Source organism: Gossypium hirsutum, chromosome D08 (genome assembly GCF_007990345.1).
Source record: "Gossypium hirsutum isolate 1008001.06 chromosome D08, Gossypium_hirsutum_v2.1, whole genome shotgun sequence".
Lineage (NCBI taxonomy): Eukaryota > Viridiplantae > Streptophyta > Magnoliopsida > Malvales > Malvaceae > Gossypium > Gossypium hirsutum.
Window position 1 is genome coordinate 2,352,385 of NC_053444.1, and position 13,714 is coordinate 2,366,098.

The 13,714-nt window shown below is 32.9% G+C and overlaps 2 protein-coding genes across 4 annotated transcripts; one reads left to right on the forward strand and one right to left on the reverse strand.

The window, feature by feature from the left end:
• The first annotated feature begins 2,446 nt into the window (after positions 1 to 2,446).
• On the forward strand, positions 2,447 to 7,964 carry LOC107919870 (rab GTPase-activating protein 22). 2 transcript variants are annotated; one of them, XM_016849274.2, is made up of 13 exons: positions 2,447 to 2,614; positions 2,786 to 2,979; positions 3,790 to 3,885; positions 4,013 to 4,116; positions 4,195 to 4,334; positions 4,418 to 4,516; positions 4,619 to 4,741; positions 4,915 to 5,003; positions 5,567 to 5,672; positions 5,953 to 6,050; positions 6,255 to 6,512; positions 7,090 to 7,173; positions 7,733 to 7,964. In XM_016849274.2, the coding sequence occupies exons 2-13, from the start codon at positions 2,890 to 2,892 to the stop codon at positions 7,745 to 7,747; spliced, it is 1,302 nt and encodes a 433-aa protein (XP_016704763.2). In that variant the 5' UTR covers positions 2,447 to 2,614; positions 2,786 to 2,889; the 3' UTR covers positions 7,748 to 7,964. The 2 variants fall into 2 exon arrangements, with proteins under 2 accessions (XP_016704763.2, XP_016704764.2); XM_016849275.2 differs by having other exon boundaries at positions 2,482 to 2,614; positions 2,810 to 2,979.
• On the reverse strand, positions 7,943 to 13,031 carry LOC107919869 (formin-like protein 5). 2 transcript variants are annotated; one of them, XM_016849272.2, is made up of 7 exons: positions 12,379 to 13,031; positions 10,957 to 11,635; positions 10,154 to 10,877; positions 9,869 to 10,071; positions 9,445 to 9,680; positions 8,475 to 9,347; positions 7,943 to 8,376 (listed from the first exon to the last, which is right to left on the reverse strand). In XM_016849272.2, the coding sequence occupies exons 1-6, from the start codon at positions 12,544 to 12,546 to the stop codon at positions 8,502 to 8,504; spliced, it is 2,856 nt and encodes a 951-aa protein (XP_016704761.2). In that variant the 5' UTR covers positions 12,547 to 13,031; the 3' UTR covers positions 7,943 to 8,376; positions 8,475 to 8,501. The 2 variants fall into 2 exon arrangements, with proteins under 2 accessions (XP_016704761.2, XP_016704762.2); XM_016849273.2 differs by having other exon boundaries at positions 7,943 to 8,379; positions 12,379 to 13,018.
• Positions 13,032 to 13,714: the final 683 nt, after the last annotated feature.

Below are 13,714 nucleotides of genomic sequence, written 5' to 3' on the forward strand. Positions count from 1 at the left end.
AAAGTGATTCAAATTCAGAATTACTCAAATTCAAAATTGATCTAAATCGAAATAAACAGAAACTTTAAAATTCAAGTTTGAATTGTTTCATATTTGAATCATTTCGAGTTCGAATTATTTTAATTAAAATCATTTAAACATTTTTTTAAATTATTTCAAATTTGAGATATTTCAAATATAAATCACTCTATATAAATATTTTGAATTTGATTAATTATATCATCAATTGAATTAGATTAGATTCAAAATTTATATTAATAATATCCTTTTGGCGGAATTAATTTTGACGGATAAACTTATTGATAGTCTTTTTTTTATGAAAATACGGGCCATCCATAAACTATTACTAAGTAATTAAAAAATCCGTATTTCATGACCAATCAAGCTGGTGTAAATTTTATTAATCTACAAATATTTTTATGAATATCTTCAAATTGTGTGGAAATTAATTCAAAAAGATATTATGAAATTTTAATTTTCTGTTTGTTTCAAAGGAAAATTATATTAATAATGTTGACCTTCAAAACAAAATTGAAAAGACTGCCTTGACTTTTCTTTGTTTTTTTTAGGTACAACTACTTTTTCTCATATGTAAGCTCACCACTTTTACTTGGTCATGAAGAATGGTTATTAACTTGGCTCCAATAAGAAATGGTCAACACCTTTCCACAATATGTATTCATAAGTGGTAAAAATATTTTCTCTATTAAAAAATAGAGTAATTAATTTTTATATATTAATTTAACGAATAAATTAAATTTTTTTGTTAAAAATTTCATTCATTTCTGTTGTTAAAAATTAGTCGTTGTACATTAGTATGATGTACACATGACATGCCACATGTCACTGTTTGATTATTCTATCAGCCGCATTAAATTTTAACAGTACAAATGAATGGTTTTTTTAACAAAAATAATCAATTTACTCTTTGATCTAATATGTAGGGACAAAATATAATTCGATTATTAATATAGAAACCTCTATAATATTTTTTTCCTATTATAAGTGGATTGAGTTTCAAAATACTCATTTACTTGACTAATATTTTTAAGAATATTTACTTGATTTAATACTATATCTTCCATACTAAATTATGTTTAGATATTTTATTTTTAATTATTATATTTAAATATTGTATATTAAAATAATAAATGATAAAAATGTCATTATAATATTTAAGTAAATAATTTCTCAATTTAAAAAAAAATATTTATTGAATTTTTCAATTTAATCCATAACACCAATTCAACAACATATACTATATGATATAGATAAATATTTACTATCATTGAATAATGTATAGAGTGGTAAATAATTTATATATGAATCTTCATCGATTTTAAATTCGATTTCTAGATTTTTTATTTATTTATTTTAAATAGTGATTTTTAATTGTTTAATTTAAATTTGTATATAAAATTATTAAAAAAATAAAATATCAATATAATAAAATTTTCTAATTTTTAAATAATTTTTAACTAAATTAATATTTTTATTTTTATTATTCCATGCACTTTTTTATATTATTTATAGGAAATAAATTATATTAGGATATCATATAAAAAGCATAGCTTTTAGGATTATATTATACACTCATCTATATTTAATATATTCTCCAACTTAATTTAACTTTAATTAAATTACTTAAAATAATTTATTTTTTAAATTATAAACAAATATGTTTCATTCTTTTACAAGTTTTAATCATTTTTTTCATAAGTTAATATTTTTTTATTTTTTGTGCAACCGATTTAAAAAATTAGTAATTTTTGTACAATTTTTTCCATGTCAGACACATAATTTTGGTAATTATTTTATCCTGAACCCCGAATCTTGAACTCGAATCCTAAATCTTAAACCTTAAATCTTGAATATTGAGATTCAGGGTTTGAGTTTGATATTTAACATTCAAGGTTTGGGTTTTGGGTTCAGAATTCAAGGGTTCAAGGTTACGGGTTCGGGTTTAGAATTTAAGGGTTTAAGGGTTCAAGGTTACGAGTTATAAGTTTGGGATTCTAGATTCAAGGTAAAAAAATTACTAAAATTATTTGTCAATAACATGAAAAAACTTGTTGAAATGTTATTAAATACTTGAAAAATGACCATGAATAATATGGTGGGAAGGTTTGATAAAATAATTTCTCCATGAATAAGTGTATAATAATAATTTAATATCTTTAAAATTTAATTTAAAATTTGATGATGTCGCAAAATTTTATTAGTGCTTTAAAAATATTAAGGTTTGAGATCAATGTAAGCTAAAAATTCATATAAAGAAAAATATTTAAACTGCATCGAACTAAAATGTTCTAAATTTTAATAATATTAACTTTAAAAAAATAAAAAATTAGGATAAAAAATATATAATTTTTTAGAGTTTAATTTAATACAATGAAAAAGGTGGTGATTAAAATTTAGACAAAAAGACAGAGAAACAATAGGGAGACTAATAAAAATAAAAGCATAAAACCGCATTTAATGTCTTTATTTTTTAAAGAGATAGATCATAGATGTCAAACAACATGGCTGCCATTACCACCACCACAACCACCGCTACCACCGCCGCAGTCATCACCACCTCCTACCAACTAAACCCATAATTAACTGCAAAAAAGTAAGATTTTTTAAATTATATTTTTCTTTAAAGAAAGGGTAAAAAGACCCCAAGAAAAATATAGGATTTTTTGTTGTTGTTGTTGGGTTCTTTAAAGAACTTGACTTGACTGGACTGACCCTTCATTTCCTTTGATTTTATTTTCTGGGTATTTATTTTTATCTTCAAAAGTTCTAGCTTTTGGTGGTATTGCAGCAAAACAAAAAAAGGAAAAAAAAAGAAGAAAAATCCTTTTTTTAGTCCAAAAAAAGAAGTTTTTTTTTTGTTCTTGGTAAATGTGGGGAGGTCCTGCAGAACCTGCTGATTCTTATTATGCAGTCAGACCTGGATGCACTGATGTTCCTAGAACCAGATTTAAGATCAAGGTTTGTTTTTTTTGCTTTATTATTGATTCTAATTTGATTGAATTTTAGCCTTAAATGAATTTATCCAATTCATTTGGATCTGGTCTTGAATTATACATATGAAAAAAATGCTGTTATCAAATGTTTTTCTTTAGGCTATGAACTTGATATAGATTTGTGGTTTTTTCTTATCTTTGATCAATTCATTGTTTATCACTGTTACAATGATTCTTTTTTTGTACTAGTTTTGTTGTACTTGTGTCCGATACATCTTCGAATATAGCCAAAAAAATCGAGAAATTTGAGTATATTCATGTTTGGGGTATACCCATATCCGACCCTCATCTTGAGTCGAAGATCGGTCCACTGTTTCTCTGGTTCGATCCGTACATCCTTTTCATCATATGGATTGTTTGAGCTTAAATGTGTAATAATTAGGGATGAAAATAGAAAATTGAGTTGCATAATAGGCAACAAGTATATTGATTGATATTGGTGTTCATATAGAATTATATGGCTAATTATAGAAGTAAATAAACATTATTATGTATGGTATTGCATTATTTGTTTTTATATATATTTATATTTAAGACACTGGTATACGGTGTTTGCAAGTTCAAATTCGAGTCTTAACATTAGGGCACGTGTTGGGTTGACCACTGATACTCGAGTCTGTGTAAATTAGTTGTCAAGTCAATGCTTTTCGTGTTATCTTTATTGTCTTTGTTAATTTTGTAAATGAAGTCGAGTTCGAGTTTTGCATTAATTGTTAAAAAAAAGAGGTGCTTTTGGTTAGATAAAGATGCTTTTCTCATTTATTTGCTTGTGCAGCCGGGTAAAACTCTAAGTGCAAGAAAATGGCAAGCTGCATTTTCTCTCGATGGGCATTTGGATATTGGAAAAACTCTACATCGAATCCAACGTGGGGTAAGTTAATGTCATGTTCGAATGATTGTTCTTGGTAGTATAGTTTTCGAGTTTCAGAAGTTATTCATTTAAAATAAACATATATTGAGCTGTGTAAGGCTATATTTATTTTTGTTGGCAAACACAGGGGATTCATCCATCAATTAGAGGAGAAGTTTGGGAGTTTCTACTTGCCTGTTACGATCCCGAGAGCACATTTGATGAAAGGGATCAAATAAGGCAACATCGAAGGTAATAAATTGTTCCCGTCTTGTATCAATTCTCTGCTGGGCTTGTTCTAAGTGTTGTTTTCTCGTTTTTATACCTCAGGGTGCAATATGCTAGATGGAAAAACGAATGTCGTGAAATCTTCCCCGTTATTGGAAGTGGCAGATATATTACAGCACCTGTTATTACTGAAGATGGTCAGCCGATTCAAGACCCTTTTGTACTTTCAGAGATAAATCCAGGCAAGTTACAGGCACTGTTACCCCTTTTTATAATTTGCTGAAAGTGAAATAAACCCGGAACTAATACGTGATCGATGATTCAGGTATGAATGGTAATAATACAGAAATGATGAAGGAGCTAACCCCACGTGGTCCTTTGGATAAGAAAGCAATCCAGTGGTTGCTTACGTTACATCAAATAGGTTTGTTTGTTGTTTTTCGACTTTAAATGCATGTCTCACTTTGATTCGTTGCTTTCTTCTCTAAGTCATGACCTGTGTTTCTCCTATTTACGTTTCTGCTAGGTCTTGATGTCATGCGCACCGACAGGACTTTAGTATTCTATGAGAAACAAGAGAATTTGTCGAAACTTTGGGATATTCTCTCTGTTTATGCCTGGATAGATACGGATGTTGGCTATGGACAAGGTGAGTAATTACACGAATATTTCCTTTTTAAAATGATAATTATAGTTTCTATTTGTTGATGGCCTCAATCAATCGAAACTTCTCTTGTAACAAAGGGAATAATAGTTTTTTTTATCTACATTTGTAATCTAATACTAATTCCGAAAGCTAAATTCAATTATAATGCTGAGCAGGAATGAGTGATCTTTGCTCTCCCATGATTATTCTTCTCGAAGATGAAGCTGATGCATTTTGGTGCTTTGAGCGTCTTATGCATAGATTGGTACCTTTCCTTTCTTTTTTGGCCTTGTTTATCTTTTCGGCTCTGTTTATCTTAAAACTCTGGCAATGTGATGGCTTAGTTTTTTCATATGCACTAGGTCTATTTTCGAGTATCCGACTTAAGTTCGAGCTCCTACTTGATTAAATATGTGTTTATGCATATCTCTAGAGTTGAGAATTAAGTTCGTTTCTTTTCTTTTTTATTAAGTGGAATTGTAACCCCTAATATCTTTATGGTCCTTTTGAGATTCACATATGTTGGATGTGACAATTATATCTTTAATTACTGCTTGTGTTCGGGATTGTCTAGTCTGAGAATTTCTACTCAGTTCTACATGCTTTGTATCTGGAATGCTATTTTTCCGTCCTTTGGATTCATTATACTTGCTTGCATAAATCTATATATATATTGATATCCGGAATAAAAAAGCGTATTATAGTATGATTGGTTACATGTTTCGTGATTTATGATACTGTTTCTTCGTTTTCCTTTTCTAGTATTTTCTTTCTGTGAACTTTGTAATGAGTTTCAAATGATATATTTTCCTATTTTCAATCTTAAAGCGAGGAAATTTCAGATGCACTGGGAATTCTGTTGGGGTAGAGAAACAACTTAGTTATTTGGCCGCAGTAACTCAAGTCATTGATCCGAAACTTCATCACCATTTTGGTATGGAATGAAATTTATTTCTTTCATTCTCCGGTGTTAATGCATTGTGCTTTCTTTCTCATTTTGCTTTAAGTATCAATGTTGGACCCATATCCAGAAAGGGGTTTGAGGATATGGTTCTCTAAGGATTCTCCAAATATCTGGAAATCTCGGAAAAGATTGAACATTCCTGTGTCGGACACATACTCGTGTTCGATACTCTCACCTGAGTCCAGTAACATTGTTCTTCGAACATCTTGGTAGGAACTTATTTATTTTGTTTCTTATATCTGTTTTATAGAGACACTGGGTGGAGGTGACTATCTCTTTGCTTTCCGGATGCTAATGGTTTTGTTTCGTCGAGAGTTCTCGTTTTGTGATTCATTGTATTTATGGGAGGTATGTTCAATACTTACTAATGCTAGCACGACGATTGTTATGAAACACTTAATTCTTTATTCTATCGGATGACTGGTTTCCAAGGAATATAGCTAATAGATCGAGACAAAGTACAATCAGTTTGTATTACAGTAAGAAACCTCTGCATTTTTCACAAGAAATCTACTCAAAGTTGCTTTGTATTGCTACCTAAACTTTCTGCAGATGATGTGGGCTCTCGAATATGATCCGGACTTGTTCTCTCTGTATGAAGAACCTGGATCAAATATTACGAAGGCTGTTGGTTCTAACAAAGGGAAACCAAAATCGAGACGTCCTTGTGGGAAGTATGAGAGAGAAAATATGAAAATTAAAAGCTCCGATGCCTCCCTCCCCATTTCTGTTTTCCTTGTTGCAAGTGTCTTAAAAGATAAGAGCTCGAAGCTACTGCATGAAGCTCGGGGCCTCGATGATGTAGTTAAGGTAAGCTTACATGTTTGTAGCTTTTAATCGGATTGATTACTTGGTGAATAACAACCATAACACCACCATTATGGGTAAAAGAACTATGGAGGCACCTGTACTAGGAGTCAGATTGCATTTTTCCCTCTTTACTTATAAAATGGGCAAATTAGTCCCTGTACATTAGATCAAAGAGCAAACTGGTCCTTCTGTTAGAAAGATTTCATCTAATTTTATTGTTAAAAAACTGGCCTTTGTATTTTAGCATAAAGTACACGTGGCACGCTATGTTTAACTATCTGGTTATTCTGTTAGTCAAGCCGGTTTTTAATAGTAGAAATGGATGAAAATTTTAATAGAAGGGCTAGTCTACTCTTTCATCTAATGTATAAATACTAATTTGCCCTTTCTTTGAGTAAAGGGAAAAATGCAATCTAACTCCTAATATAAGGACCTCCATGGTACTTTTACCCACCGTTATGCTTTGCATCTTCCAAAACCATGAAACATTGACAAAAACACGAACATATCAAAATATATATTAACAACATTATTATTTATGTTGTCTTAACGCTTTTGCCTGTTTATTTTTAATCAGATTCTAAATGACATGACTGGTAATTTGGATGCCAAGAAAGCCTGCATTGGGGCAATGAAACTTCATAAGAAATATTTAAAAAAGGTATTGCTTTTATTTTTTGATTCTCCCATCAATTCTTTAGGAGGTTAAATCCCATTATTTGGGATTTGAACTTGGCAACAACTTCCACATTCGAGCTTGTACTTTGTTTTGGTTTAAGTTAGTCACTAAATTTGGTAATTGTTATCACATTGGAGTTTGAACTTTTCCTTGTCCAATTATTATGATATTGGGGCCTAAACTAAGGTTTTCAAGTAAATATCAGGGACTAATTTGAACAAAAAATAGTTCAGGCCCTAATATGAGAGTAGTTGTCAAGTTCATGCCTCAAAAAGTTTCCTTTTAAGTTTTCTATACTCATGTCGGATATATACGTCGAGAATCTAAAATGCATTACATGTCAATGTTATCACTAAACGATCCATTCGTACCTAGCAGTCATTTCTAAGATTAGGATCATATGTTCATGCCTATGTTCAAACATATGTCAGACATGTAGAGAATGAAGAGTCTCGATAATATAACTTAAAGTGCACGTAAACATCAATGTCGTGAAATGGTTCATTTCTAAGATTTTTCTTGTTTCATGTTGTGACCACAGGCAAAGAAGACGTAATATTTGGTAAACCAGATGAAATTTTCCAGAACTCAAGTCAAGAGATAATTATTAGTATTATTTTGGTTTCTTTTCCGTGTTGCACGCAACAGATTCCCGATGAACCCTCGCTCGGGGACTGCCGATTTCTGTATACGAATCCATTTTGTTGTATTTAATATATGTCTTTGTCTGCTCATTAAAACCTCAGTGAAATACAGAAGAAAACAGTTGCTTATGTTTAAATTCTTCATACCCTTTTTCATGAGAAACATCAATGGTGCTTTCATTAAAGCGAAAAATATTGGTTAAAAATTATGGTAATCCTAGGTCCAAAACCACCTTGATGATAATAAATTTTTTTCAAAGCAAAATTATTAACAGAGAATTAACAAAAGGATTATAAATTTTAAGAAAAAAAAAATGAAAGAATCTTTAATAATCCAACTACTAATGCACAACAAGATGAGCTGAAAAGGGGAAAATCAACAATAAAATCCAATACCAATGGTCTCAGCTGCAGTATTTGATGTTGGCTTCATGAAATTTTATCATTGAATTTGAACCCCTTTTCTTCTGGTACTTTAAATGTATCCCCCTTATCGAACAATCCCGGCACAAATGCTTCGATGGATTCCGATTTTCATCAACTGCTAATAGCAGGTGAGAAAAACTAGAAGTTAGATCTCACCAACAACATAATCTAAGGCCACATATATGTTAAGTTTCAGCATATAGGAGAGCATACCTTGTTTTAAAGGAAAACTATTGAGTATCAACTCTCGTCATCGGAACTAGAACTAAAATTTTCCATCCTTCGTTCGGCAATTGCATTAAAAAGCTTCTGATGAGGATCAAGAGAAGTTGGTGCAAGACGAGACTCAGAAGAAGAAGATGATGGATTGGAAGCATGTTTTTTATGTGTTTTAACTGGTTTCCTTGGGGCATTTCTAACTTCTTTGCAAACCTTGTCTAAAATTATCAAAAAGTCGCGTACTATGACGAACAAGCGTAAGCCTTCGTCTTTATGTGCGTTACCGTGAAAATAATCACCAGTGCTCTTTACTAATGCCATTATTCTCTTCTCTTCCTCGAGCAATGACGTGACATCGACTTCTGCATTCTGCACAAAACTCTTTAATGCTTCATGGAAACCACTTTGTTCGTTCGTATTTTTCATCTCCGACTTCAAGAAATCTCGTGCTTTTAGGAGTCCATGGCCAAGTTTGGCAACCGTTCCTGTTAAGGTTTCGGCATCGATAGCTGCTGCTTTCTTGACATTTTCGAGTTCACTACTTAGACGTGAAACCACCTCAAGACCAAGGTTATGGAAGTGCTCTTCCATATCGGGGGAAACATCCTCAAGAAGAGAACTTTTGTTTTCTGTTGCAGCACGGGCAGCTCTTAAACCTTCTGTGCGTATAATTTCTTGGACGACAAAGTGCAATAGCGTGGTCTTACCATCTACTCCTTTGACATCTGATAACTTCAAAAGTGTGTCGAGCTTGAAAGCTTGTGCACCACCACGGAATGTCCCATCATTCATGCGATTTCCGGTTTTAAGAACAGCTTCTAAGAGCTTGAGGAATAAGCGGCTACTTCTGAGTTCCTTGCATGCAATCTGCAGAAATAGCAAAGACACGTTTTCCCGTGAATTATAGGACCTAAATATCAATCGTGATTCAAGCAAGTCATCCAAATTAAAATTAATGACCCACCTCTAATGTTTTAAAAGACTCTCTAGCAAAAGTAACCTCCTCGTAAAGAAAGCACATATAAAGCAGCACTTCCATTCGTTTAAAAGCAAAAGGAATGTCGACCAAAACTTTTAGGAACCGCTCAGCAGGACCGAGTTGAGAAATTTCACCATTGAACATTCTGAGTTTGAGTTCTTCATCCATCGTCGGGGCCATCTTCAATAATGTTTGAAGGAGTTCAACGGGGAGCTCATTTCCTGATTTAAAAACAACAGGTTAGAATATCATGTTTGAAAAATAAAAACATTATTACTACCCTTTTTTATATTCTTCATGTCCGTTCAGCTGCCCTTTCCAACAATGTATGCCACACATATTCTACGCATATGTTTCTCATAAGCACATATTTGAAAGGACAAAAAAGGATGGGAGGATTGGAAATCACCTTCACGAAGTGCATCGCAAACTTCTTCTGTGGTCACATTCAATGCCCGCAAAAGGATAGCTAAATTTTGTGCCTTCTTGGGATCAAGGAGTTGAATGTACTGAGGCACGAATTCCTGTGTAGAAGCATCTTTCTTTTTATCATTTTTGTTCTTGTCAGCAGATGCATACCCGAACAGGGTTTCTATCATCTCCTCATTGAACCTGCAAATATAGTACAAAATGTATCCCACACTGATCCATTGGAGTAGAAAGTAAAAGAAAAAACAAGAGAACTGTTACATACTGGAATGATCCGGATTTAATCTGATTCCAAACCATCGAATGGTCAGGGTTAGCTGCAACTTTATCCCAGAAAAATGGCTTCAGTTTAGCTTTAGGAGCATTGGTATCGTCCACTGAACCAGACCCCTCGACAGAGATAGCATTTGCTGTTCGTTGCGGTCCACTTGGTGGTCTAGGCACCTTGGAACCTAAGGGCATTGGTGGAGGTGGCCTAGGAGGACCAATACCGGTACTTGGAGGAGGTGGTGGGCGGGGACCAGGTTTAGCACCTGGAGGCATAGGTGGTGGAGGAGGTCGGGGGGCCATAGTGGCAGAAGCAGGTTTCATAGAGGGTGGTGGTGCGGGAGGTGGTGCAGGAGGACTGGCTCTAATTGGGGCAGGAGGTGGTGGTGGTGGAGGAGAACTAGCTCTAATCGGGGCAGGAGGTTCTGGAGGAAGAGTAGACTTCAAAGGAGGTAATCCAGGTTGGGAAGCGCCGACCCTTCCTGGAGGCAATGGTAGCGGTGGAATAGTATCAAAAGATTCAACTGAGGCTTTATTGGCAGCACCGACAGCTCCGAACGATGACTTCCCACCATCAAAGGAGATTTGTTGAGCATTAGATTCAACATAAACATTCCCGTAACTCGAGGTCTTTTTATGTAGGCTTGATTCATTTCCTAATGATTGATGATGTCCTAGCTTCTCTTCTTTATTAGTTCCAAAAGCATATGCATGAGAAGAACCTGGGAAAACAAAATTTGTTTCAATCAAAAACTTTTCAAAAGCTTCTAGAAAACAACAGTGCATAGGGAAAGAACATACCACCGGAGAAATCATTTAAGCTTAAACTGAGAAGGGGCCTCTCATCATTTTGTTTAGATGCTGAACCTCTACGACAGCATAAAATGAAGAATAACACCGCAACAACCGATGTTACTACTGCAGTCACAACACAAGCAATAATAATTGTTCTACTATTATCATTCCCCTTGTGTCTCGGATCGACGTTGGTTGGACTTGTACTTTCCGGAAGATTATTCGTAGAAGGGAGTGGAGAGGGTAAAGATGCCGGACTTTGCAATGAAGCTGGACTCAAACGAGGAAAAAAAGAAGTAGGAGAAGGAGCCGGAGCTATAGACGGGCCTAAGTTTGGGGAAGGGGCTATTGCAATGCTCTGAGTAGCTAAAGTCCTTCTAGGAACATCATGCCAATGAAACAGTGAATCAATATATCGAATGTACCAAGTCTTAAGGCCACAATCTTCTCCGGACACTTGGAATAAAAGATTATTCTTTCTTATGCAGTCAGAAATAGCTTGTTTAAGCTCTGGATGGAGAACGCTAATTAAGTTCTGACTGTTTTCTTTTGCTAATGAGTAACCTTTTGTAGTAATATCGTTGGTTGTACCGAACGTTTCCCCAAGAAGATATAAGTTCGGATCTCCAAAAGCTTCATTTAAACCATTCAAATCTTGTCTACAACTTATCCACAACAACTCAGCCTGCAAGCAAACAATTGAATACTCATTTTAAAAAAAATTCTAGCAAAGAGAATTTTCACTTATGTTGTTAATAAGCCATGACCAACGAATATTGGGACATGTTTAAGAATAATGCAGAGTGCACCTAATGCATAAGTTCTTTTAAGTAACAATGTACAACAGCCACGCCCAACAAATATCAGGACATGGGTATGAGATAATGACCGTCTTTGATCCTTTAACTACAAACACTAGCACCCAAGTCCAAGTAACATAGGAATGCACTATCCATCCATAAATTCAAGCTACCGATTCATGAAAAAACTCTCTAACTCGAGCAAATATTTCAATTCATTAGCACATAATACTCGCATATAGGTACGGTTTTCATTTTCCCCGCTACTACCCAACATACAAACATCTAATCCGAAAAAAAAAAACTAAACAATAAGGAAATCACTAGAACTACTTTAATACCTGAAACTAATCATTGAAAGATCATTACATGTTAACACAAAGTTTAAAATGCTCGAATTCGATGCTCAAGTATAGTTCCAAGAAATTCCCCCAAGGTTCCATTAAACAAACCATCAACCATTTCTACCCTAACAAAAAAAGATTAAAGCGTAGTTTTCAATAAAAATAAGAACTATTTGTTAATAATAAACAAATGCATAATTACTTTCAGTCCATAAAAACAATATTGGTTCAAGCAAATCAATAAACATTAATGTAAAACACAAAAGCAAAGCAATTAACTTTACCAGATTCTCATCAATCTCTCCAGTTACTGGATCTACTAATTGGTTAAAAAATGCTTCTTCCTCTTCAACCTTACTGTAATCTAAGCTGCAAGTCAATGAAACACATAGCAGAGCTGCCAAAAACCCTAAACAAATTGTTCTTACAACACCATATATCTTCACCATCATCACAAGCACAAAATGGGTTCTTTTTCATTTCATCAATAACCAAAACCCTCACCACAGTCAAACCTTAAACCCTTGAAATCTGCTAGGAAAACAAGCAGATTTTGCTAAAAAAAACTTAATGAAAGATTGAAACTTGGAATCAGAACAAACAAAACCCAGAATTTATCTTCCTTTACAAAGCCAAAAAAATGGATCAAAAATCAAAATTTGGAATAAAAGATATATATATGTTGAATGAAAACTTAAGAGGAAGCTCAAAAGAAGAGAAAAATAAAAAAGAAGACACAATGAATTTCAAAAAAAATTTCTTCTGTAACTTTACCAACCTTTTCAATATTAGTAATTGAAAATACCCCAAGATCTAAACACATGAAAAGGACAAAGATGGCTCCTTTTTATCATGACTGAATCATATACAATCAATGGCAGGCAACTCATTCGAAAGGAAAAAAAGAAATATGCATATAAAACTTATACGGCATGTAAAAAAGTTGACCAGGAAAATTTTTTCTTGCCTTTATTATTACAGTAAGGTGACAAAGTAGAATTTTTTAAAATTATTTTATCAATGTTAGTTTCTTAATTTGAGATTTTTGAAATTAATTTGAAATTTTTTTACTACTTGTTTTAGAAGGATAGATTAGATTTTATTGTTGAAAGAAAAGATTTGATTTTTTTTTCAAAATTAAAACAAACAAGGTTAGTTTATTTTTAACCATAAATATATGAAAATATCTTACTTTTAAGAAAAATCTCACTTTGTTATGATTTGGATTTTGAATACTTTTTTTCAAATAAAATGAAATTAAAATAAGGTTCAAATTATTCATTATCATTTTTTTTCTTACATTTTAAAAGAAGATTCTAAAGACTAAACATCCTTAGAAAAATATGGATTGAATTTTGGATAAAATAGGTTGATTTTTTTTTGTAAAATTTAGGGTAATAGGTCATTTTTTGGAGAGAGGGTGTGAAAACGTGTCTAGGTGAACGATTGAGGTGTTCAAACTTCGGTTAAAACTTAATTAACCGACCGGACCGATCTAATTCGGTTAATCGGTTGGTTAACCAATCTAGTTCAGTTGGAGGTCGATTAAAAGTTTTTTGAAATTTCGGTTAACTTCGAAATCAAGTAATTAACCGAACTTAATAAATAATATTATATATT

Excerpts from the sequence above, each read along its gene's own strand:
- LOC107919870 (XM_016849274.2), top strand. The coding sequence starts at position 2,890 with ATGTGGGGAGGTCCTGCAGAACCTGCTGATTCTTATTATGCAGTCAGA. Across the intron at positions 4,117-4,194 it reads CAAATAAGGCAACATCGAAG|GGTGCAATATGCTAGATGGA; the intron begins GTAATAAATTGT and ends TTTATACCTCAG. Across the intron at positions 6,513-7,089 it reads GCCTCGATGATGTAGTTAAG|ATTCTAAATGACATGACTGG; the intron begins GTAAGCTTACAT and ends ATTTTTAATCAG.
- LOC107919869 (XM_016849272.2), bottom strand. The coding sequence starts at position 12,546 with ATGATGGTGAAGATATATGGTGTTGTAAGAACAATTTGTTTAGGGTTT. Across the intron at positions 11,636-12,378 it reads GAGAGATTGATGAGAATCTG|GCTGAGTTGTTGTGGATAAG; the intron begins GTAAAGTTAATT and ends GTTTGCTTGCAG. Across the intron at positions 10,072-10,153 it reads ATTAAATCCGGATCATTCCA|GTTCAATGAGGAGATGATAG; the intron begins GTATGTAACAGT and ends CTATATTTGCAG.